Consider the following 26,206-nt stretch of genomic DNA (forward strand, 5'->3'; position numbering starts at 1 on the left):
TGTTGGAGCTGGGGATCATTCGGCAGTCCAACAGCCCGTGGGCCTCACCACTCCACCTGGTCCCAAAAGTCTCCAGCAGCTGGCACCCCTGCGGAGACGATGGACGGCTCAATGAGGCGACAATTCCTGACCATTACCCCATCCCTCACATCCAGGACTTTATGGCCAACCTGCATGGTGCTAGGGTTTTCTCCAAGGTTGACCTGGTGTGTGGGTTTCACCAAATCTCGGTGCACCCTGAGGACATAGCGAAGATGGCCATCATCACCCCCTTCGGCTTGTTTGAATTCCTTCGCATGCCGTTCGGGCTCAAGAATGCTGCTCAGACCATCCAGCGCCTCAAGGACTCAGTGGGCAGGGACCTGGATTTCGCCTTCATTTACTGAGACATCCTCATTGCCAGCAGGGATCGGGCGCAACCCAAGGGGTACCTGTGCACCCTCTTCTCCCGGCTGGCCTCACCATCAACCCAGCCAAGTGCCAGTTTGGGAAATGCAGTTCCTGGGCCATACCATCACGGCCGAGGGAGCCAAGCCCGCTGTTACGAAGGTCGCCGTTATCAAGGAGTTCCCACATCCGGACAATCTCAAGGGGCTGCAGGAGTTCGCGGGTATGGTCAACTTCTACAATTGATTCATCCTGGGAGCTGCACGCATCATGCAGCCACTATTCGTCCTCATCACAGCCAATCACAAATCGCTCACCTGGACCCCAGAGGCCTGCAGTGCATTCGAGGCCAAGGACGCCCTCGTGAAGGCTACCATGCTCACCCACCAACCTGCATATGGCGCTCTCCGTCTATGCCACTGCCACAGCCATCGGCGACGTCTGGGAGCAGCAGGTAAATGGACAATGGAAGCTGCCCACCAGAGTGCAAGTATAGCACTTTTGATCTTGAGTTACTGGGATGTACCTGGTGGTGCGGCATTTCTGCTATTTCTTGGAGGGGAGGACTTTTACCATCTTCACTAACCACAAACCCTTCACCCAGGCACTCGTGATGGCAAAGGATCCCTGGTCGGCCTGTCAGCAGTGTCGCCTCTCCTTCGTGTCAGAGTTTACCACAGACATTTGGCACAAGGTGGGAAAGGACAACGTGGTCGCCGATGCACCCTCGCGACCGGCCATCTGCGTGCTGACACCTGGCCTCGACTTTGACCAGCTCACCCGGGACCAGAAGTCCGACGAGGAGATGCGAGCCTTCAGGACTGCCATCACGGGCCTGCAGTTCTGAGACATCCCGACTCCAAGCGGCGGAAGCACTGTCCTGTGCAGTGTCTCCATGGGGACCCCGCGGCCAGTGGTTCCCCAGCAGTGGTGCGAGCAAGTCTTCCATCACATCCACGACCTTTCGCACCCGTCAATCAGGTCCACGGTCCGGATGGTGGCAGAGCAGTTCGTCTGGCACAAGCTGCAAAACCAGATCGCAGGCTGGGCCAGAACATGCACCCATTGCCAAATGCCCAAGGTACACAGGCACACCAGGGCGCCCATACAAGAGTTCGAGCACGTCCGGGAATGGTTCAGCCACCTTCATGTGGACATAGTTGGGCCCTTACCTGTTTCCCGGGGCAACCATTACCTGTTTACGTTGGTGGACCGCACCACTCGTTGGCCCAAGGTGATCCTGATGCCAGCGCTGTTGCACAGTTGGGTCGCCTGGTTTGGCGTTCCGAATCACCTCACCAGCGATCGGGGTGCCTCGTTCACCTCTGCACTCTGGGCACAGCTCGCCAGCAGGTTGGGGATAGAGCTATACCGCACCACGGCCTATCACCTTAAGTCGGCACTTATGGCCTGCCTCACCGGTCCCAACTGGGTGGACGAACTGCCTTGGATGCTCCTGAGCATCCTCTCCATGCCCAAGGAGGATCTGCAGGCGTCATCAGCTGAGCTGGTCTACGGTGCACCGCTGACACTTCCTGATGAGTTCATCAACACGCCCAAGGAGGATCTGCAGGCGTCATCAGCTGAGCTGGTCTACGGTGCACCGCTGACACTTTCTGATGAGTTCAACAACATGCCTCACAACCCACAGCAGTCGCCGCACGATCTGCTTCCCCACCTCCGGGCCCGCTTGGACTCCTTCGCACGCCCACCGCCGCCCAGACATGGCACACGGCCATCTCACGTCCCCAGCGAGCTATTTTCCACAGAGTATGTTTATATTCGGTGGGGCCCCACCCATGGCACCTCTGCAGAGACCTTATTAGGGGCTGTACAAGGTTCAGGGTCTACGTTCACACTGGACATTGGCGGCAAGCGGAAACTGTTTAAAGTGGACAGGCTGAAGCCAGTGCACCTCACCCCCTCCGAAACAGTGATTGTGGCCCAGCCCAAGAAGCGAGGCCGCCCAGCTAAAAAGGACATTGCCGTCGGTTTTGGGGGGGGGGAGAGACGGACGGCTGTGTGGCAGCACACCACTAGGCAGGCAAACCAGCCCTGCTTGTCAGCTGGCCAAAATGACACCGTTGGGGGTTTCCCCTTCTTCTCAGCACAGGGCTCAGAAGCCCGCACTGGGGGACCATGTGACGCCTGGGTGACGTCAGCGCCATGGTTCTCAGTCAGGTCTGGGCTGGGAGTATAAGTCTAGCCCAGCAGCCTGCAATAAATCAGGTCTGCTCACTGAGCTCAACCCGTCTGGTTGTGTGTTCTTTCAGTAGCAGTGTAGCTGCCGCTACAATATGTTGGAAAATCAGAGTAGAAAAATAATGTGAAAATCGGTGTGCTTGAGGACTTTGAAAATTTTTTCAAAATTGGCTGCCTGAAATTTTGGGACCAGAGAATTTTCCATATGGTTTGGAACTTGATAAGGAAAAAAACCATATCCGGGACAACCGCCATGCTCTATTTTGATTAAATGTCTACGTGACCAAGATAGGGAAATTATTTTAAAAATGGCAGTTCAAAAAGCCAGGGAACAACAAAGCCCTTTCATTATCCAGAATAACAAGAGTATTTTTTAATGCGGATTTGAGTAATGTAATTGTTAAAAGAAGAAAATAATTTAATCCAGCAAAATCAGTTTTGTGGAAGAAGGGATATAAATTTGCTTTTTGATACCCAGCAGTTCTTAAAAGTTTTTTTATGGACAATATCAAGCTCAATTTTTTGCCAATGAGTCTGAAGCCTTGGAATTTACCAATTTGTTGCCCAATATTAAGCAGAATGGAGACCATCTTCTTTCTGTACCTCCACAAATCAAAGGGGATCAAGGAAAATCGGAAGGAGGGATTCCATCTGGAGGACAGCCGACTGAAGCTCAAATTGAAATTGATGATGATCAAGTTAATAGAGACCTTGAAGAAGCTCATCATACTCGACTGAATGAAATTTAATTCTGTCTGGGTGAGGTGGATTCTCTTTTTTCTGTTCTCCTCTTCTGAGGCCTCGTGTCACCAGTGGTGAGGGCCACTTCTCGTTATTAAGGGAGTCCACGCTGACCTAATTGGCGCTTTCGGGGTCTTTTCTATTATATATATCTATATATAGATATATATTATATATATATATAAATAATATATAGATATATAGATTATATATATATAGATACTTTTGGGGTTTCTTACTTTCTATACACACACACACACACACACACATATATATATCTACATCTATAGATATATATACATATAGATATCTACATCTATAGATATATATACATATAGATATCTATATATATAGATATATAGATATCTATATATAGATATATAGAAAGATATCTATATATATATATATATCTATATATAGATATATAGAAAGATATCTATAGATATATATATATATAGAAAGTAAGAAACCCAAAAGTATATTATATAATATACTGCTGGGGTTTCTTACTTTCTATCTTTGGAGATGGTACGTTTTAAAAGTTGGCTGTGGAGCTGGGACGACCCAGGGTGGAGAGAGTTGAGTATTTTTAAAATTAAATTATGGTAATACAAGGTTTGAATTATGTAATGTTTAATGTCAATAATCCAATTAAAAGGAAGAGAGTTTTAGCTCATATTAAAAAGATGAAAGTAGATCTTGCTTTTTTTACAGGAATCTCACTTAACAGAGAAAGAACATCAGAAGTTAAAGAGGGAATGGGTTGGTCAAGTTATAGCTTTGTCTTTTAACTCGAAAGCATGAGGAGTAGCTATTTTAATTAATAAAAAATTGCCATTTAAATTGAAATCAACAGTTATTGATCGTTTTGGTACATTTGTGTTAGTAAATTGTCAAATTTATTCAGAATCTTGGATTTTTATGAATGTGTAGATGATGAAAAATGTATTAAAGATATTTTTCTTAATTTGGCACAAGTAAATGGAAATATAATAATTGGTGGAGACTTTATTTGTTGTTTGGTCCCAATTTTAGATAAATCTACAAAAACGAAAACAGCTAGAAGACTATTGACATTAATGGAAGAGTTAAAAAAAAAACTAGAACATAGAGGTTCATTTTGAACAGTATCATCTATTTTTTGGAAAAAAACCAAAATGGTTATGAAGGGATTATTTTCAAACAAATGGAAGAATAATTTTCCAAGTGTACTATTTTTTGGATATGATGCTATCCAGCAATAAACTGACTCAGGTAGGACTCTGGCTGTTAGAGACTGGCTGATGGGAAGGAGCTATCAGACCCAGAGGGTGCTGAGGGCAAGAAGCACTCCTGTAGACCTTGGGCGCCGAAGGCTTCCTAATCCTATCGGAGGTTTTGATCTGGAGCTCTGGTCGCTGATTGTTTGGACTGAACTCTTTTGCTGCTGCTAAGGCTGCAGGAGCGCTGAAGGCGAATCCGTGGACACTCAGTGACTCTCTTTTGTTTCTCTTTCTCCGATTGCGACAAGCAATCCTCATGACAAAACTTTGCCTTACGGCAGACAAAAGTCGTAGCATATCATATTTTTTTAAAAATGTTTCATTATATGACAATAAAAGGAATCTTTGAACCTTTAGAAGGTCATGGATTCAAGATAATTCTTGAGATTTAAGCAATTAATCCAAAAAGCACAAAAATGCTGGAGGAACTCAGCAGGTTTCACAGCATCCTTACGAGGGATGTGAACAAAAAGCAGGCGGGAGTTTGAATAAAAATGCTGGTGAGAAGGAAACATAAGATGCCTGCTTTTTGCCATGAGTGTTGCCCAGCGCACAAGGAGCAGCCTATCTATACTGCATGCATTCATCAGACTGAGAGCCCACTCAAACATTTTATTATTGTTCATATGAAAAAATGGCTAAATCTGATAGCACGAAAGACAAATCAATTTTCCTGTCAAAATGGGTTTCCTTACAAGGAGCATTCACTGCAACTTGATTGGTTATATAACCATCTACCTGCTTAGATTGATCTAGTCTGTCTTTTTTAGTGCAAATTACTTTAGAGTTCATTTCTATGGATGGCTAAGAAAAATCTAACATCATATGCCACCTGGAGTTTGACAAGCAGATGAATGCACATGTAATATGCTTGATGGAAGTTCCTTGCAATTATTGGGACAGATTCAAAGTTATTTTTGGCAGCCTTTTGTTAGCCCTAAGGAATGTTCATGAGCAAACATATTCATCAAGATTATAAAACTGCATTTTCAAAATTAGTTCATTGCTGTGTTTGGTGATATTCCTAATAACCCTTTTCTCTGAAGGAATATTTCAAGATCACAATGAACCCAAACCTAAATATTAATATGTTCCAGGAAGGAGAAAGAGTTTGAATTCTTTCATGTAGTTTAAACTACAGAAGATAATATTTAGAGCAAGGCTAGAAAAGACCAGAAATACAAGATTTAATGACTTTCAGATTTCATATTTGAATAACTGATTAATGATAATCAGTTTAAAGTTATGTACATTATACAAAGTACATGCAGTGACTTCCATAATGTTGGGAGAAAAGCACATTTTTCCTTTATTTGCCCCTGTAGTCCACAGTTTTAAAATAATTCACATGTGATTAAAATGCACATTCCAGATTTTATTCTAAGTTAGTTATATACATTTTGGTTTGACCATGTAGAAATTACAGCACTTTTGATGTAGTTCTCCCATTTCAGGGCACCATAATCTTTGGGACATTTGGCTTCACAGATGTTTGTAAGCACTCAGGTATGTTTAATTGCTTCATTGGTGCAGGTATAAGAGCGGCGCTTGCTTCTAAGCTTTTGATCACCTTTGGAGTCTGTAGTTGCCATTTTTCAACATGAGGACCAGGATTGTGCCAATGAAAGTCAAAAGAAGCCATTATGAGGCTGACAAACAAGAATAAAACAGGAGGAGATATCCCCAACCCTTAGGATTACCAAAACCAACAGTTTGGAACATCATTAAGAAGAAAGAGAGTATTTGTAATCACAAAGGGACTGGTACATCAAGGAAGAATTCTCGTCATAATGAAGAAAAATTCCCAAACACTTGTCTGACAAATCAGAAGCACTTTAGGAGGCAGGTGTGGATGTGTCAATGGCTACTGTCCACAGAAGACTTCAGAAACAGAAATATAGAGGCCACACTGCAAGATGCAACCCACAAGTTAGCCACAGAAACAGGATGACCAGATTACAGTTTGGCAAAATATATTTAAAAGATCATGCAGAATTCTGCAAGAAGGTCTTGTGGACAGATGAGACCAAGAATAACGTGTATCAGAGAGATAGCAAGAGCAAAGTGCGGAGGCATAAAGAAACTACCCAAGAACCAAAGCATACAACCTCATCTGTGAAACATGGCGGTGGGGGTGTTATGGCCTGGGTATGTACACTGGTGCACTTATCTTTATTGATGATGCAACTGCTGATGGTAGGAGAAAAATTAATTCTGAGGTGTATAGAAACATCTTACCTGCTCCAGTTTCAGCAAATGCCTCCAAACTCATTGGATGGTGCTTCATCCTAGAGGAAGACAATGTTCCCAAACAGACTGCTGATGCAATAAAGGAGTTTTTCAAAACTAAAAACAGGAAAATTCCTGAATGTCCAAGACCAACACCCGATTTAAATCCAATTGAGCATGGCTTCCACATGCTGAAGGGAAAATTTAAGGGGACAAGCCCCGTTACAAGCAGGAGCTGAAGATGGCTGCAGTAGAGGCCTGGCAGAGCATCACCAGAGAAGATACTCAGCACCTGGTGATGTCCATGAATCACTGACTTCAAGTAGTCATTGCATGCAAGGGATATGCAACAAAGTACTAAACATGACTACTTTAACATATATACCTGTCCTTGAAATGAGGGGACTATGTACAAAAAGTGTTGAAAGTTCTACATGGTCGAACTGTTTAATAAAATCTGGAATGTACACTTTATTCATGTGAATTGTTTGATTATAAATATAAAACTGTGGAGCTCAGGTGCAAATAAAGGTAAAAAATAGCGTCTTTGTTCCAAAAATTATGGAGAGCACTTTAAGTACCAAAATTCTATCGTTCAGAATGGCTTCAGTATTGAGAATTAAAATAATTAAAATTAAATTCCCCTTTGGCCGAAAATAATCTCCCACAAAATTCTACATTATTAAAACAAGTTAAAGAATGATACACACAACTTAAGTTGACAAACAATAGGCAAAACTAAAGTCCTTCATCTCCGAATCATCGTGTTGCTGTGATTGGCAATAGTGCTATTGTTTCACTAAGCAAGGACAGTTGTTTTGGGTATGTGACCCATCCTCCTGCCAAGCTGTATTCTGAAATATACAGAAAAATAGAGCAGCCGTTTACCCTCCCCACGAATAAAGTATTGATGGGCAATGCAATGGTTAAGAGGGTTAAATAATTCAGAGGAGCTAAGCTCAAATCTAGGGAAGACAGTTAATCTAATATCAGTTGATTTTAGATTATGGGTCTCCTAAGTGGTCGATATCGACCCACAGGGGACAATGGGACCATCTTGATGGACAATAAATATCAAGGGCTCAAAAGCCAGACTGTCCGGCCTAAAACCAGACACCTGGCCACCCTACTGAGTTCCCCCCCACCTGGCCTGTCCAACCCTCCCTCAATCCAGCAATCCCCACCCAGTGCCGGGATCCCATGCCTGGGGGCGGGGTTGATGAGGACCACGTAGTCCCTGAAGGGGTCGATGGTCTAAAAAGTTTGGGGACCCCTGTATGAGATGATAGCAGTAAGAAAGAATTGTCAAAAAAAAAATTTTTTAAGTCAAAAAATTTTTTAAAAAGTCAACGGTTCATTAATGGCCCTCATGAAACAGACCTGATGTTCTTATTCAATCTGACCTATGTGCAATCTTATAGTCAAAGTGGCCAAGTAAATTGCTCAGATGCTACCATCCAAGGATGATGAGTGAAGAGTGGTAACTGTTGGTCAAGCCTTTGATGCCTACATTGAAACAAGAATTTCATACTTAGCTGCATGACGTAATATCAACTTTCCAAGTTCTCAATTTTCCTCGTCACCCTTTCGCTGATTATTCAGGGTCCAGCTCCCTTGTCCATTTTCTAGCTGCCACGAGTGACATTTGTATTTTTGGTCGTCTTCTTTATTTGACAGATGCTATTAATTCACTGACCACGACAGTGCTTTTCATTGCAAGTTAGCTGAAACACCAAGGTAAACAGGGAAAAAGGCCACAAATAATCTGTTGTTGAAGAACTTTGAAATCTTACCCATATGATTCATATGTTTTGGAAATGTCCTAAATTACAGAATTTTGGGAACAATTCTTCCAAATTTTATCATCAAAGACTCTTTAGTTTAAATTGGAACCATGCCCTTTTATTGCTTTGTTTGGTTATTCTCAAGAGGAAAATATTTCCTTGAACTTAATTCAAAAAAATAGTAACTTTTACTTCATTGACGAGCATCTTTCACGAAATAGAAAGGCAGCAGAGCACCAACTCGTATGCAATGGGTACAGGAAATTATGTCTTGCTTGAGTTTGGAGAAAACTAGATAAAACATTAAAGAGATCAAGGCTAAATTTGACAAGATATGGGGCCATTCATTGCCTACCATCATAATTTGAATACATAGGTGGGGATTTTCTGGGGCCTTCCTGTCTGATGTCCAGGGGTCAAGACTCAATTCTTTATATATTATTCACCGGTGACCGTGCTTAGTGGGAGGAGTACGATTAGAATGGGGGGGGGGAGGGGCCGTCTTTATTTTTTTTCTATTTTCCGTTATAAGTAGAACAGATGAGTCCAAATAGATAACCAACAATGAATGTGCTGTGATATGAGGTGGTTTTAATAAGGGGATTTCGACTTTACTCGGCCATTGTGTACAAGACAATGTATCAATCACTAATGATTCATATTCTGTATTGCATTATAGAAAAGTGATGTAGACAATAAATAACATGTTATATTTCTCTCTACCAAATCAATAAAAACATTTTAAGAAAAAAATCTTACCGATCATTTCTCAACAGCCACGTATAAAGGAAACTGCTTTATCGTTACTTGATGAATTGAAAGAATCAGCCAGTCATACAGCAAGGTTTATAATTGGTTTTGCAGCAGTTAAGATGCAAGGAATCAGAAATCTACACAATTAAGCAATAGATGCAAATCTATTTTGCAGCAGTAGACAGCTTCTCAACAAAAATATGCCAGCTTAACAAAAATATTGGTAAGTTCCTATATATTACATAAGAGGCCTAGAAATTCATTGGAAACCATGTGTGAATTCACTCCATTGTTGTTTTGGTTATGGGTCCAAGGCTTAAAAAAAAATCAGTAATGACTATGGAACATGGCTTTGGGAAATAATGAAGTCTTTTCAAATTTTGCCATTATAAGAATCAGAATTTATTGTCATGGACAAGTCATAAAATTTGGTGTTTTGCGGCAGCATTACAGTGCAAACATTCATATTTTGAACCATTTTACAATATTATTATAAAAATAAAAATAACAGTGCACAAAAAGTAAGGCAGGGTCTTTGGTTCATTGATTATTCAGGAATCTGATGGCAGCGGGGAAGAAACTGTCCTTGTGCTGCTATGAGCTCGTCTTTAGGCTCCTGTACCTTTTCCATGATGGTAGAAGAGTGAAAAGGGCATGGCCTGGGTGTTGGGGGTCTTTGAGGATAGAGGCTGCTTTTTGAAGATACCGCCTCATGTAGACATCCTCGATTCAGTGAAGTCTGGTGGCTGTGATGTCATAGGCTGAGTTAACAACCCTCTGGAGTTTATTCTTGTCCTGAGAGTTGGTGCCTCCGTACCAGGTAGTGATGCAACCAGCCAGGATGCTCTCCATGGTACATCTGTAGAAACTTACAAGAGTCTTCTGTGACTTACCAAACCGCATCAGACACGTCACAAATTATAGCTGCTGGTGATCCCTCTTTGTGATTGCATCATCGTGGAGGCTCCAGGACAGATCCTCAAAGATGTTGAGACACAGGAATTTGAAGTTCTTGATCCTCTCCACCACTGAGCCCTCGATGAGGACTGGGTCGCATTCTCTTGACTTCCTTTCTGAAGTCCACAATCATCTCCTTGGTTTTGCTGACGTGGAGAAATTGCAAAAATCGTTTATACTGGTTTAGCATAAAAATAAACCAAAAAAGGTGATTCAACCGTGGATAACAAGGGAAATTAGAGAAACCATTAGGTCCAAAGAGAGAGCATATCAATTGGCCAAAAAAAGTACCACAATCGAAGACTGGGAGCAGTTCAAGATGCACCAAAGGAGGACAAAGGGATTAATCAAGAGAGCAAAAATAAATTACGAAAGTAAGCTTGCGGCAAATAAAAAACCGTTTGCAAAAGCTTTTATAAATATGTCAAGAGGAAAAGATTGGTGAAATCCAGAGTAGGTCCTTTGCAGTCGGAATCAGGGGAATATATATATAATGGGGAATAAGGAAATGGCAGACCAATTAAATTCTTACTTTAGTTCTGTTTTTACAAGAGAGGATACAAATAACCTCCCAAGGATGTTGGGAAACATAGAGACTAATGCAAGGGAGGAACTGAAAGAAATCAGTATCTCTAAGGACATGGTCTTGGGGAAATTGATGGGATTGAAGGCAGATAAATCCCAAGGGCCTGATAATCTACATCCTAGGGTACTTAAAGAAGTGGCCATTCAGATAGCAGATGCTTTAAGAATTATTTTCCAGAACACGATAGACTCAGGATCAGTACCCATGGATTGGAGGGTAGCTAATGTTACCCCACTATTTAAAAAGGGGGGGGGGGGTAGAGAAAAAGTGGGGAATTATAGGCCGGTGAGCCTTACATCAGTAATGGGCAAAATGATGGAATCCATTATTAAGGATGTAATAGCGGAGCATATGACTATCAGAGAAGGGATCGGACAGAGTCAACATGGATTTACAAAAGGTAAATCGTGCTTGACAAATCTATTGGAATTCTTTGAGATGGTGACAGGTAAAATAGATGGGGGAGAGCCAGTGGATGTGGTGTACCTGGACTTCCAAAAGGCCTTCGATAATGTCCTGCATAAACGACTGGCTTCCAAAATCAAGGCTCATGGGATTGGGGACAAAGTATTGATGTGGATTGAGAACTGGCTGGCAGGTAGAAGACAGAGAGTTGGGATAAATGGCTCGTTTTCTGTGTGGCAGGCGGTGACCAGTGGGGTGCCACAGGGATCTGTACTGGAACCCCAGCTGTTCACAATTTACATTTATGATCTGGATGAGGGGATTGGATGTAATATTTCCAAATTTGCAGATGACCCTAAGCTAGGAGGGGTTGTGTGCATGGAAGTGTGCTCCAGTGTGATTTGGATAAATTGAGGGACTGGGCAGATACATGGCAAATGCACTACAATGTGGATAAATGTGAGGTTATCCACTTTGGTAATACAAACCGGAGGGCAGATTACTACTTGAATGGCAATAGATTAAGAGATGGGGAAGTGCAGAGAGACCTAGGGGTACTTGTACACCAGTCTCTGAAGGCGAGCATGAGGTACAGCAGGCGGTTAAAAAGGCAAATGGTATGTTGGCCTTCATATCAAGAGGGTTTGAGTCTAGGAACAAGGATACCTTACTACAGCTGTACAGGGCCTTGGTGAGACCCCACCTGGAGTATTGTGTGCAGTTTTGGTCGCCTTATCTGAGGAAGGATGTTCTTGCAATGGAGGGAGTGCAGAGGCGATTCACCAGGCTGATACCTGGAATGGCAGGAATGACTTATGAGGAAAGATTGCGCAAATTGGGATTGTACTCCCTGGAGTTTAGAAGATTGAGAGGGGATCTCATAGAGACATATAAAATTCTGGCAGGACTGGACAGAATGGATGCAGATGGGATGTTTCCAATGATGGGAAAATCCAGAACCCGGGGCCATGGTTTGAGGATAATAGGCAAACCATTTAGGACCGAGATGAGGAAGAATTTCTTGACCCAGAGGGTGGTGAATCTGTGGAATTCATTGCCACAGAGGGCAGTAGAGGTAGGTTCATTAAATCTATTTAAGAGGGAATTAGATCTATTTCTTCAGTATAAGGGTATTAAAGATTACGGAGAGAAGGCGGGGACGGGGTACTGAACTTTAAGATCAGCCATGATCTCATTGAATGGCGGAGCAGGCTCGAAGGGTCGAATGACCTACTCCTGCTTCTATCTTCTATGTTGTTGTTGTTACACCATTTAACGAGCTGATCGATCTCCCTCCTGTACATTTCCTCATTGCCAGTTGTGATTTTGCCGACAACTGTGGTGTCATCAGCAGACTTGTAGATGGTATTGGCCACATAGTCATGGGTGTATAATGAATAGAGCAGTGGGCTAAGCACAGGGGTGCTCCTGTGTTGATGATCAGTGAGGAGGAGATGTCGTTTCCAATTTGTACTGACTGAGGTCTTCTGATGAGAAAGTCAAGGATCCAGTTGCAGAGGGAGGGTACAGAGGCCTAGAGTTTGTTGCTTCTTAACCAGCACCGAGGGAATAATGGTATTGAATGCATTATAGAATACATGAAGGGAAATAACAGGCAGATCTGAGGAAGCAAGGATGGAAATGTTGGCCTGAGGCAGGAGAGAATAGATTAAAGTAAACTGAAGCCTGCTCTAGCATAAGAGCTGCATCATTTTAAATAGTGCATCTGTGTACAGGTAGGACTTTAAATGTTGCCTGTTGCAAGAGAATGCCCAACAACACAGCTCAATTTCCCTAGCATTAATCTAAATGAGCAATACACTAGGATAGTATTAGGAGTATGCCTCATGTTAAAATCATCAGTGCAAATGCCATTCCCACCCAGAAACATCTAGTTGCAATTAGTCGTGCAATTTGATCCAGTAATAATCTTAACTGTGCTCCACTCCTGAAAAATCAATTTGCATGCACATAGCACTGTTAAGAAATGGCCCTTCACATTTATTTGCCAGTGATTGGCTAGGCATGGAAACAATTAGATAGATACGGTTACTTAGATTCTATAGGTAATGCCAGATGAATAAAATTAAGGTGAACATTTGGATTATTCCACTACTTTAGCTGGTAGGAAAAATATTGTGATGGAGGGATACTTAGCTGATTTTCTCAACATATGTTTTGGACAAATCCTTGACTCTATGCACTTGTAGTCAGTTAAACTGGCTCTAGGCTAATTCCTTTTCCTCACTCATTCCTTGTGGTGGACAGCTCTTTGAAAGTCAGAACAGATGCCTCATTAAGTTTTGTCAAAGTTTTACACCTGTTCACCAAACAATAACGAGGGATAAAAAATAGTCGTCAAGAGTTCATAGATAGCAATGTTTGAATAATTTATTTTCAGCTTATTTAGTGTTGAGCATGTTAAAGTACAGCAGCCTTTTATTAACCATAACTATTAAACAAATGCTTTACAAATTCAGTCTAAATACATAAAAGTAATGCTTTAATCAATCTAAAAGGAGAATGAATAGTCTCTTTCATTAAATCCAATATAATTTCAAACCATTTAAGAGATTAATTTATATTAAGAGAAATTTATTGGGGCAATTTGTTTCCAAACCATTTTTAAACCTATATTGATTGGTTAACAAAAGCATTGAGGTATCTATAAAGGAAGTGCTGTAGAATGCAAGAAACTATGACACATCAACTATGACATATTTTTTTATATAAACTATGAAAATTAAAATACCTCCTATATCAACCAGCCATGCATCTAAGAGAGGTGCAATTCAACAACTATTAACAAATGGGCTCCCTCCTTTTCAATGCAAAAAAAAATCAGGTGCTCAACTATCATAACATTAAAACACTGGGTACTGCTCACAAAGTACAGACCAAGCTTTTACTTTATCTGTACAGTACTTATACTGTAGATCAGAAATATTTACATTAAACACCATTTCTGTCCATGGCCTGCCTTAACCAAGTGAATAAAAACTAATTGCAGGTAAAGGAATACACCAACTTGCTTTAAACCATCAGTTCTTTAGAAGGCATCTGAAAGCTTCACTTTTTTCCCCCAATCTCAAAATGCTTGAGAATTACACAAGCCATTCTGTTTTATAATATATAGACATACAGTACAAAAGATCCACAGGCCAGATACAATACAATTTATCACTTACAACAAACCAAATAACACACCCATTATTCAATGAGCATTACATTTTAAATTCTTTCATACATATTACCATCTTCCCCCAACTAAAGTAAGTTTACAGCTCTCTCTATTAACACGCATTAACGAAGAGCTAAAGACTGCCATTTTTGATCTACAACTGGGAATGTTATAGCTGTAAATGTTTTGTCTAAGATGCACAGGAAGTTAATAGACCTTCCCAATAGACTGCAGTGCATTAAAAGCCAAGCAATAATTATCTGCAGTACAAACAGCAAAAGCAGGAAACAGTAATGCTCTCAAGCTTCTACACAACACATTCTTTTCATTTTGCTATGTAACAAATTTACGCAAGCAGATGCCAGTTCTTAAGGGTTATTTTAAATTAAAGAGTCTTCAATGACATTTTTAATTTGAATAATCACAATAAAACTACCTGATGGGAACTTTATATCAGTTACTCTCCAGACTCATCACAACTGGTTTCAAAATTTACTGTTGGGCAACTACATTATACTTAAATAAATGCCATCAGTAACCTTTAAAATGTTATCGAGAGTATATAAAATACATATTATGCCAGAATAAATTAAATATGCAGACTGGTTTGTACAAAGTAGGGAATATGTTACCAGCATAGACTACGTGGACCTATCTCAGTGCTATATCCATGTATTAATCAAAGAATAAAATTTTCCAGTGATCAATCCTCATGTCTACATTCGAATATTTTGGCATGGAATCACCCAGTACTGCTTAAAAATCACATTAATTGAAACAAATGGATTGTTCAATCCTTTAAAAGAAACATCCTATCTAAATTAAAGCCCAACTTCAAAAACACTGGCCATAAATTGAAGTATTCTCGACATCTCCAATATAGGTACTGTACGACCATACAATGGATCTGATTTTCTTTAAAACCCAGTTTAATACCTCAACCGTGTGCTACACTTTCTACAATTTTTAATTTGAGAAAATTAGGAACATTTAGCAGTGCACAGAATGAACTAGATGTATTTAAACTTGATCCAAATAAAGGCTATTTGGCTACCAGGAATGGAAGAGTGATGGAGGGTACCCATCAATAAAATAACTCAACTTCATGCAAGCTAACTTTGCTCTGCATCCATTCACTGTTGACTGACGCTCATATGCTGACTGTCTGCCTCCGGCTCCTCCTCTTCAACATCGGCATTGTAATCTTCAAATGCATCATCATCCACGTCAGGAAGTCCCAACAACTGCAAATAAAGTATAGAGTTAGTTAACAGCCAAAAATTAACCAAATTAAACAGGACTGACGAAACTGCTGAGTTTCTACTCATCTCACAAAGGAGAAAAAGGGGGCATTATTCACCTTAATACCATGTAGTAGTTGTCAAAAAAGGCATTTAACATGTGCACATTAACATGAAACAAATTATTACATGTTGTGCTTGCTTTCTTGTAGGTTGGAGACAATTTGTTCCATGAGAATATCCATGTAGACAAGCGATATGTAATAATTTGTTTCATGCACTCCAGATAAATCATGGCACATTTCTTCAAATACACAACACAATATAGATGGGAAGGAAAAATTGCAACTGGCCACCTGCTCTCAGCATGTCAGGTGTAATAGGCTCATTGCTGAATTTCCTAGTATATCAACAATGCACACTTGTGCCAATAAGTTGAAGCTAAAAGGAAAACTAAGGGGAGCAATGGCCTACTCACTGTTTGGCAGCCACCTACATTTGCTCATACAAATGGTCTCTGCTAACTTAGTGGCCTTTAAAATAGGATTGCTGCACTTTTGAATGAAACAATCTTTTTTGATCAAAGCTTTCCAAATCACTTGGTAAAGCTGTAAATGATTAAAATTGCATAACCTCTACAACACATTAAAATTTTATGCACAAACCATTTCTACTTTTCCTTGTCATTATCACCCACTCTATTACGAAAACTACTAAGCATCGCAGGACGCAACAACAACATGCAAAATCTCATTCTTCTTCAGGAAACAACGTCCACAAACAAAGGATTGTATTTCTGTCAGAATCGTAAGGTGGAGGTTGATTGGGGAGGGCTCTGAAGCAAGTGATGAGGAGTCGAATCCCTGAAAGAACAAGTTTGCCCTGCACAGAAATTGGAGTTTTCTTAGATTTACTGAAATCAGGCAGCACAGCAATGTTTTGAGAATTTAAATAATAAAAAAAGATGAATTTGAGATATAAATAATTAGCCCCAAAACTTTATGACAATTTTTAGCTGGCTCTTAATATTCTCTCTCTTATTGATGAAGGCTGCTTAAAAAAAAGTTGCTTTAAAAAGAGAGAAACTAAACATAGCTCATCACAGAAACTGGCCCTCTATCCCTACTTCTACTATCACCAATCCCATTCCCCAGCACAAGCCACAGTAGGCTACAGACGAAGTGCTCATTGATATCTATTGAGTTCACTGGTGGGAGGCGAGAAAATAACTAGATGCTGCTGAACGAAATAAGTGTTAATTCCAAAGCATACAAAATATTATCCCTGGAAATCCCACAGGATGGAGGGGGTCCTGAAGTCAATATAGAGGGACTAGTGGGGTTCTATCCTCTCCACCTTTCTATTAGGAACAATCCTCCCCGCCCTGTCCCGGTCCTGGTAGCAACCTCCCCCGAGTGCATCCTCAGAATGAATGTACTCAAGGGGCAGTCACTGCAGACCAGTAAGGAGAAATTTACCTTTGGGCAACCATTGTTATCGGGGCAGCCAAATGGACTCCCCTTGACATCCCCCTTCTCGGCTAGTCTGCACCCCCTAATATTGGGTGCTGGGGAGCAATGATGAGATTGTGGAAACGACTGATGCACTCCTCCATGAGGGGGTGATAAGACCCGCAGTGTCTCCCTATAATAGTCCAGTGTGGCCCATCTGCAAGAAAAATGGGAGGCGGCAAGTGATTGTTAAATATTGTAGATTAAATAGTGGCCCCACCCCCACCTTTGCCTCGGCTGTTCCTAACCTGCTCACATTGGTGGAGGATATTGCAAGCAGGGATAATAAACACTGCTACGCCGTGTTCGATCTCGCCAATGCATTCTTTTTCATCCCCTTCACCCACGATTACAAAGATCGATTCACCTTCCCTGGGATGGCATGCAATACACCTTTTGCCACCTACCCCAGGAGTACTTCCAAAGTCCCACCCTCTGCCACGGATTAATAGCTTGCAACTTCCTGACATCGATGAAAGCCACTACATCCAGGACCCTCGGAGGAGTGGTGCAAGCAATGGAGTCCCTCATCTCTGGACTCCGCAATCGTGGCTGGGCTAACAACCGGGAGAAGGTACAGGGTCCCAGCCAGATGGTCCTCTTCCTGAGAATCCAATGGCTCTCAGGCCAAAGAGACATCCCGGCGATGGCGAGAAACAAAATTCTCACCACAGCAGTGCCCATCAACAAGGCTGAAACACAAAGTTGGGCTACTGGTGGCAGCACATTCCCCACCTCACCATGCTGCAGTGCCCACTATATGCCATTTCCAAGAAGAAGACCACGTTCCACTGGGACCATGAACAGAAGCTAACCTTTGAAAAGGCTAAACAAGCCATGGAGCAGGCTTCTTGACAGACTGGAGTCCCCTTCAAACTCCAGGTCTCAGCCACCACTACAACAACTGAGTGGAGTCGAAGGCAGAAAATCAATGGCTGCACAGTTCCACTTGACTTCTGGACAAAATCCCTACTCGATCCCACCTCCTGTAACATCCCCTTTGAACAACAGCTCCTGGCGTGCTATGTGGCTTTCCTCACCACGGAGCACCAAGCGGCCAATGAGACCGTCATCCTCCAGCCTCACATCCCCATCATGCGATGGATCAAGTCCTCCAATGCCACCCAGGAGGGATGCGGACAGTGTTCCTCCACTGTGAAATGGCATTGGGATATTGCCAACCAGGCAAAGTCAGGGCCAGGAGTGAGCAGGCTGCATGAGCAAGTCACAATCCCCTGTCCGAAGTCTCTGCCGTCAGCCCCTCTCCCATATCCTGGGGACAGTCCTGCGACTCCCTGATATGGCGAGCGGCGGCATGACACCTAGGCATGGCTAAGACCTTTACTCAAGAGGGGATCCAGCCAGTTCATGGAATTGGCTGCAGTAGCACTGCCATCAAATCAACAACAGGTCCAGTGTGTATTTATGCCAATTCATGGGCAGTGGCGAATGAGATGGTATGGATGTCTCGTTAGCACGAGACGGGGTGGGAGATCCACAATCGGGGTCAGCAGTACTAGAGATACATCTGGGAGCACTCATGGTCCACCACCAACAGGGCTGCAGCAGAGGTCAATCATACAATGCTGCTGTGCATCGAGCAACTCAAATCTACACAGCCTCCACCCGCTCCAACGAAGTAGACCAGTGCCCTAGCAACATGGGCCCACAGTAAGGGCAGTCAACTGGGGTCCACTGGGACGTAACGGTGGGCAAAGGGTTTGGTGTAGCATTAACCCAGAATCAGGCACGGATGATTGTAAATAATTGCCCCACATACCAACAGGTTAAACCGTGGGGCTGGCTGATGGAGACACTGGGGCGCATTCGGCATGGCATAGGAGAGGGCTAGGTCTGGCAAGTAGTCTATGTTGCCCTTTCCCACACCAAAATAAAAAAAGCCTACATTCTGACCATGGTAGATACCTTCTCTGGTGTCCTGGTGGCGGTGCCCTGTGAGTGGACTGACCAGGACAACACCATTTAGGGGCTGAAATACCTCTCTTCCATTTATACCACATGGGAGGTACAGTCTGCTCAGAGCTCACACTTTGCTGGGCTAAGGTACAAAATTGGGTGGCAGTGGCTGGTATCTCGAGGCTGTTGCACATCCCCCATCACCCACAAGCATCAGGTTTAACAGAGTGCACGAACGGTCTCCTCAAACAAAAGATACGCACGCTAACACCCGACAACACAATCAACGGGTGGCTCTGTACGCTCCAAGGGGTGGTGGACCAGCTCAATTCATGCCCTACTCCACAGGAGGGAACCCCGCTCTTGAGATATTTGGGAGTACCGGCACAGTATACATATGACAAGATTAACCTTCATGACCCTGAGGTGTCAGGTAGGGTATGGGTACAGCAGCCACGAGGTCCGCCCAGGAAAGGGAAGATCATTACTCGGGGACTCAGAAGCACTAGGTGGATTGCATTCCTGGGAGAAACTGCATTAATATGCCACCATACTAACCAACTCACCAAGAGGGAGAGAACAACATTCCACCCACCCACCCTGCAGGGCTAGAAACAAATAATACAGCTGCAATTTCCCTCCTCGATCTAATGGTCCATCGGCAGACTACTGCACTCTAATCACTGATTTCTGCTGACAACACAAGCACGACTGTGGCCAGATCAGCTTGTTTAGACAGCAGCATTGGACATCTGATTGACCAGCATCTCCTTTGATGATCATTTTGAACTGACTGGAGAGTTAGAGGGAGAATATACTGGAAATCAACAACCATAATGTATTAAGCTTCAAGGTAATTGTGAAAAATGGCCAGTTTGGACCAGAAATTGGAGAAGATTGATTTTATCGTCCTCTGATAGGACCTGGCAAAAGTAGACTGGGAGAAATTACTTGTAGTCATGTCTGCTACTTATAAATGGGAGTGATTGTAAAATGAAATGGTGAAAGCTTGAGGACCACACGAGGCAAGGACAACAAATCGGAGAAATCTTGCACGTCAAGTGCTGATAAAAGCAAACAAAAGCACATGGCCTGTAGAGACAATTAAAAATGGAGGAGGCCTAACAGGACAGGTAAGTACAGAGGGAAGGGAGTACAGAACAGCTTTCCTCTATCCACTGGCACTGCCTGAATTGCCAGTGATCTCCTATAGGTCTGCATTCCTTTGTGCTCTTTCTAACTGTCCTCATTTCTTCACTTTTATGTTCCTTTATTCATACTCCTCTCTAACTGCTCTTTAAGTCTCTGGCCACCTGTACTGTTTTAAGGAGGCCCAAGATACAAAACTTCACCTTTTATCGAAGCACACTGCAGCCTTCTAGATTTTATATTGATTTTTCCCACTTTAAGTAACTCCACGTATGCAATCTCTTATCTGAAAACCGAAAACCTCCAAAAATCGAACATTTTTATTCTTGCATGTACTGTATATTTTCATTTGTTTAGCTTAGTTTGAGGCAATTTAAATTTGAACTTTTATTTTATGTTTTACTTAAAAATACAGGGATTGTCCTCCAACAGGATTTTAGCAAACCCTTCTGAAATGGTGTTTGACAGAGGGAGTAGCTCAGGGAGAGAGTGGCAGTACAATTTGGGTGGGTGAGCGGGAAAGCAGCAGGGCAACTCGGGGGGGGGGGGCAAGTGGGGAGAGAGTAGCAGCGCGACTGAGGCGGGCAAGTGGGGAGCGACCAGCAGCGGGAATCGGGCGGGCGAGCGGGGAGAGCAGCAGCACAACTCGAGCGGGGAAAGAGCGGTCTACCTTTATCTCACTTCATTTACCACCCTGCCCCCCCCCCAAAGTTGCCACAACTCCACCCAACAATTACTTAAAAGTATTGCTGCTTTAATATTATTCAATTATCCAAAAAAATTCCAAAATCTGAAGCATCTGGTCCAAAGGATTTTGGATAAAAGATTAAGCACCTGTCCTCGTTTAGTATAATTCAGAACTAGTCATTTCTACCTATAATTTTGGCACAGCATTTTTTCTATTAGTATAATCTGGTTTGTTGGCCATGTCCCAATCTTATAATCAGTAACACATTACATAGACAATGCATCATAATTTGATCCCAACTGCTACATTAATTCATTTACTCCCACTTGATTAGAGATATTCCTGTTTTCCTATCTCTCTGCCACTGAAATTAATACCTTCTCTATTTTCCATTCTTTACCCAGGGTCATGAGAAATTAAACACTGCCCTTTCCATAGATCCAAACATTTCCAGTTTTTGTTCCCTGTTTTTATTTCAGATTTCATTATTCTTGTAATTTTTTTTAATGGTTGGAAATGCATGCGGGGGGAGGTGTAAGTTAATTGGGTGTAAATTGGGCAGAATGAACTCGAGGGCCAAAATGGCCTGTTACCGTGCCATATGTCTAAAATATCTGACAGAGAGCATGTTAAAAGTATATACAACTCAACCCCATCCCTATTTTAAAAAAAAATCTCAACACCCACTTCAACAAAACAACAAAAATGTAGACCAAAGCCTTCACTTCCTACATGTCACCTTGAAAACAGATTTTGTCGATTAATTGCAATTCTTATTCCACAGAGCATTATTGAAAGGGACATGTAGGGAAATTAAGGAGGAAATTGTTCATGTTTACAAGTTTGATGAAGGAGCTTGATAGCACATAGGGTCAGGAAATATTGCTTCTCTATGAAATCTGTGCTACTGCTTCGATTCCAGAGATTAATCTAGAGAAAGTGGATACTTGATGTTCACAAATTAACAGGTCTTGATGCAGAGAACCTGAACCTGTCAAAATGAAGATGAATAAGAATGGGAATGAGAAGCAAAAGGGGGGTTCTGGGACAGAAACAAGCAGGTTTTGTGGCTATGTATATAGCTATATATAGGAATCCAAAAGGTTGAATAGTCTAGAAACACAATTGCATTGCTTGACAGATTTGGATGTGTAATGGAGGTTTTAAACCATGTTTTTTGCTCCTGCAAGGCTGAGAATCAGTAACCTGCTTGAGACTCAGCGGACATAAGCTAAATTCCACCATGGGGCCAGAGATGCAGTTATCTGACAAAAAGACATCGGGTACCAAGAACGTTTAATCTTCCTGCTCCTTAGCTGGTTGCTGTTTGAGATAGATGGGATTTGGTTGGTCGCAGACTGACAAGCGAGATCTCGCAGCTAAGTAGATCATTGTATTCAAAGTGATAAGCTAGAAAGTTGTGATATTTGATAGAAACCTAGGCTGCTCGGTTATCTTTTTTTTGTACTGGGAATAGGTGCTTGGGTAAGCAGTTTTTGGGTAATATAAGCCATGGTCCCACTGCTGAAGTTTCAGACTCCCTGAGGGGTGGCAACATCTCTCAGCAAGAAGAACTTCTGAGTTACAGGGAAAGGTTGTGCAGACTAGGGCTTTTTTTCTCTGGAGTGTAGAAGGTTGAGGGGGGACTTGATAGAGGTGTTTAAGATTTTAAAAGGGACAGACAGAGTAAATGTGGATAAGCTTTTTCAATTAAGAGTGGGGGAGATTCAAACTACAGGGCATGGTTAAAGGTTGAAGGGGGAGAATTATAAGGGGAACATGAGGGGAAATTTCTTTACGCAAAGGGTGGTAGGGATGTGGAATGAGCTTCCTGCAGACGTGGTTGAGGCGGGATCATTGGTTACGTTTAAGGATAGACTGGATAGTTTCATGGAGAGGAGAGGACTGGAGGGGTATGGACCGGGTGCTGGTCAGTGGGACTAGGAGGGTGGGGATTTGTTACGGCATGGACTAGTAAGGCCGAACTGGCCTGTTCTATGCTGTAAGTGGTTATATGGTTAGAGTCCAACTAACGTCCCGGTCGGGGGAGGTGGAGAAGCTGCTACTGGCACCCCGGCAACCTACTACAAGTGTGTGGTTGTTGCCTCGCTTCAGCAGTTGGGACCAGTTCAGGTGTTGATAAGTATAATTGGGAAGGGCTTGCATATTGTAGTTTGAAATCAGCTTAAGATTTTGTAATAAAGAATTGTATAAACTGAAGTGCTCTTGGCGTGTGGGTCTGTTTTCTTTTGGTAGCTCAAACACTGTGACCAATCTAAAACGAACAAAGTGAGAGGTACAAGTTTACCCAGGACAATTGGCGTAGTCGGCAGGATTGGTCTCGAGATGTTTTGCCGAAAGAAAGAGGTGAGCCCTGAGCAGTTCTTGATTCTGGGATGGACTTCCAAAGACGATGGGTTTGGCATGTTGGCCAATACCCTGTCTTTGTTGGCACCACCCATTAGTTGGGATGAGAGGTTAGATCCATCAAGTGCACCTCTGGGAGAGCAGGTTGCCACTCTCCTTCGAGAAAGTAAATTTCGTTAAAAAAGTGACACTGACGGATGGATTTTGGCTGCTGGCCACAGCATTACGCCGCACCGTTTAGCGTGAAGCAGAATCTGTTCAGCGTGAAGTAGAATCCCAGCATGAGAGAGCAACTAGAGGAGGAGCTAGAAGCCATGTGACAACGCTGTTTCATGATGAGCGAGATTGTTCGCACCAGTCAGGACCGAGTCAAAGAAAGGGAGGATAAGCATGTCCAAACAATCTGCCGTAAACTCCGGCAGCAGCTCTGGCAGGTAAGGAAAAGCAAGGGGTAGAACCTGATCCACAACGTATTCGTGCCATGATAAGGAATGGTGATGATCCTGATGTAATTGATGATTGAGATGGGAATATCTGGAATGATGACAATGGTAATAATAAAGATACCCCTCGGCATGTGTCTGACGTACTCCCCTCTCCACCTGCTGTTCACACCCGCCCCGTAAGGCAGTGGACTTTCCAAACAAATGAAGACGGAAGGGGGGATGATGTAAATGAAGAGATTGAAGGGATAAATGATGTCTTGGCCTCCCAAGGGGACTCAGGATGGCCTCAGCCTCCTCCCGACCACTGGGTAGAGGGCCCTCTTGTGGGCCAAAGTGGGAACAGGGGTCGGGAACAGTCAACGATATGTGATTTCTCTATAACAGAGCTGGCCGCCATTGGAGATTGATTTAGGCAAAAGACAGGAGAAACTCTGGTGGCCTGGCTCCTGCGTGTTTGGGAACAAGGAGGGGGTAATGTATGTTTAACCCCTGAGGAATTGTTGGGATTAGGAACATTGACTACTGATATCCAGGTCACTGCTGAGTTACATGGTAGAAGGAGAGGGGTGGATTACTTACTTGCCACTCTAGGGGATGCCCTGCTACGAATATATCCGTCACCAGTAGATTGGGATTTATATTTGCAGAGCAATTGGGGCACCCCAGAGGAGGGTATAGCAGTAATTCGTCAACAGGCCCTGGCCTCTGCCTTGTATGCAGGGCGTTTGAGGCTGTGGGTACATGAGGGGGGGAAAGCCCTGACGAAGAGATATTTACGGCCTGAATGTATACCCGATTGGTTCGTTCCGCCCAACCCACTGTACGGGGACTGGTTCTGTCTTTAACTAATCCACTGATCTGATTGGGCACCCTGTGTCTGAGGCGGTGCACGCCATATCTGGGTTTCGAGAATTAGAATTGGGAGGTAAAATCCACTCACGTACAACTCAGATTAAATCAGACAAGCAGGATGAAAGGAGAGGGGCTGGTATTAATAACTAACCGACAATAAAGGACCTTTTTCTAACCTTGTTAAAGTCAGGCGTACCTAAAAGTGATATTGATGGGAAACTTACCGCGGTCCTTTATGCCCTTTATAAGAGGAAGGTAGGGGAACATCATCCCCAGCTGTTGAGTCCTCCTGGCCCAGCTGTGCCCTCTGCTCCCACGGCTGCTCTTATTGAGCCAGCTTCTCTTGCTCCAGTTACCCGTGATGAGATACAACAATTGGTTAAAAAGGGTCTTATGGATAATAGTAACATGTGGTTCTGGAAGCCCCCGAACCCTACTAAGGCATGAGGGCGTGGGCAGGGTTCCCCTGTCTACTCCTTTGAGATACAGCGGATACACGGGGATCCGCGGCCCTACATACCGTAAACATTCCATTGGGGTGGGGGTAATGACTGCCAATATTTGGCCTTGGTCAATACTGGTGTGGAGCACTCGGTGATTCCTGATAACCCCGACCTCTGGACTGGACCGACATTTCGAATAGAGGGGATGGGAGGAGCGATCACCCTGGCGAAGGAAATAAAAGTCCGCGCCACGGTGGGTGATGGCCCTTCCCCTGTATGTCCTGGTGCTGCCACTGACAAGTGTACCCTGGGTATCAATATGTTGGCCGGTACGGCCCTTAATACTAGCCAAGGCGGATTTGCATTTGGAATTCGGACTATTACAAAAAGATTAGTGGTGGGTCGGGATAAGTGGGATCCTGTAATGGTGCCTCGCCCCCCCCCACCCCCGAAACCAGTATGCATTCCGCAATATCGCCTCCCTGGAGGGCAGGGAGATTACTGCCACCATCGATGCTTTGCAAGAAGGGGTAGTGAGGCCCGAAATGTCGCCCTTTTATTAGCCCTGTTTGGCTGGTCCAGAAGCCGGATGGCTCCTGGAGAATGACAGTTGATCATCGTTTTTTTGAACAAACATGCCCCACCATTTGCTTCGGCAGTTCCGGACATTGTTACCCTTATTGAAAGCATTGCTACTGGGAACTCAGGAACATGGTATGCTGTCAATGATCTCGATTACGCCTTCTTCAGTATTCTTATAGCTGAGGTCTCATAGGATCAGTTTGTCTTTACCTGGAAGGGGCGTCAGTATACCTTCACCTGCCTCCCTCAGGGCTACGTACACTCTCCCACTATTTGCCACAGCCTAATTGCCCGCGATTTGGAGGCGGTGCCAGTATCAGCTTTTCTCTCGATTCACCATTATATTGATGATGTGATGATCCAAGGGGCCACAGAAGGGATGGTACAGGAAGGTATGGAGAGTGTCCAAGATACCCTGATGCAAAGAGGGTGGGCCGTTAACCCTGCCAAGTTTTCCTTGGAATTCAGTGGCATGCTGGAGAACAGGTGGTTCCTGATAAAGTTTGCAATAAGATAGCAGACT

At 43.2% G+C, this 26,206-nt stretch overlaps 1 protein-coding gene across 1 annotated transcript in view; it reads right to left on the reverse strand.

Moving 5' to 3' along the window:
- Positions 1–13,684: 13,684 nt before the first annotated feature.
- mturn (maturin, neural progenitor differentiation regulator homolog (Xenopus)) overlaps positions 13,685–26,206 on the reverse strand; it is a 45,189-nt gene continuing 32,667 nt past the window's right edge. Inside the window, exon 3 of the mRNA XM_069906588.1 lies at positions 13,685–15,731. Coding sequence (XP_069762689.1) covers positions 15,621–15,731 — 111 coding nt within the window. The 3' untranslated portion in view covers positions 13,685–15,620. The remainder of the gene's footprint in view (positions 15,732–26,206) is intronic.

The sequence above is a fragment of the Narcine bancroftii genome, chromosome 1, assembly GCF_036971445.1.
Source record: "Narcine bancroftii isolate sNarBan1 chromosome 1, sNarBan1.hap1, whole genome shotgun sequence".
Classification (NCBI taxonomy): Eukaryota; Metazoa; Chordata; class Chondrichthyes; order Torpediniformes; family Narcinidae; genus Narcine; species Narcine bancroftii.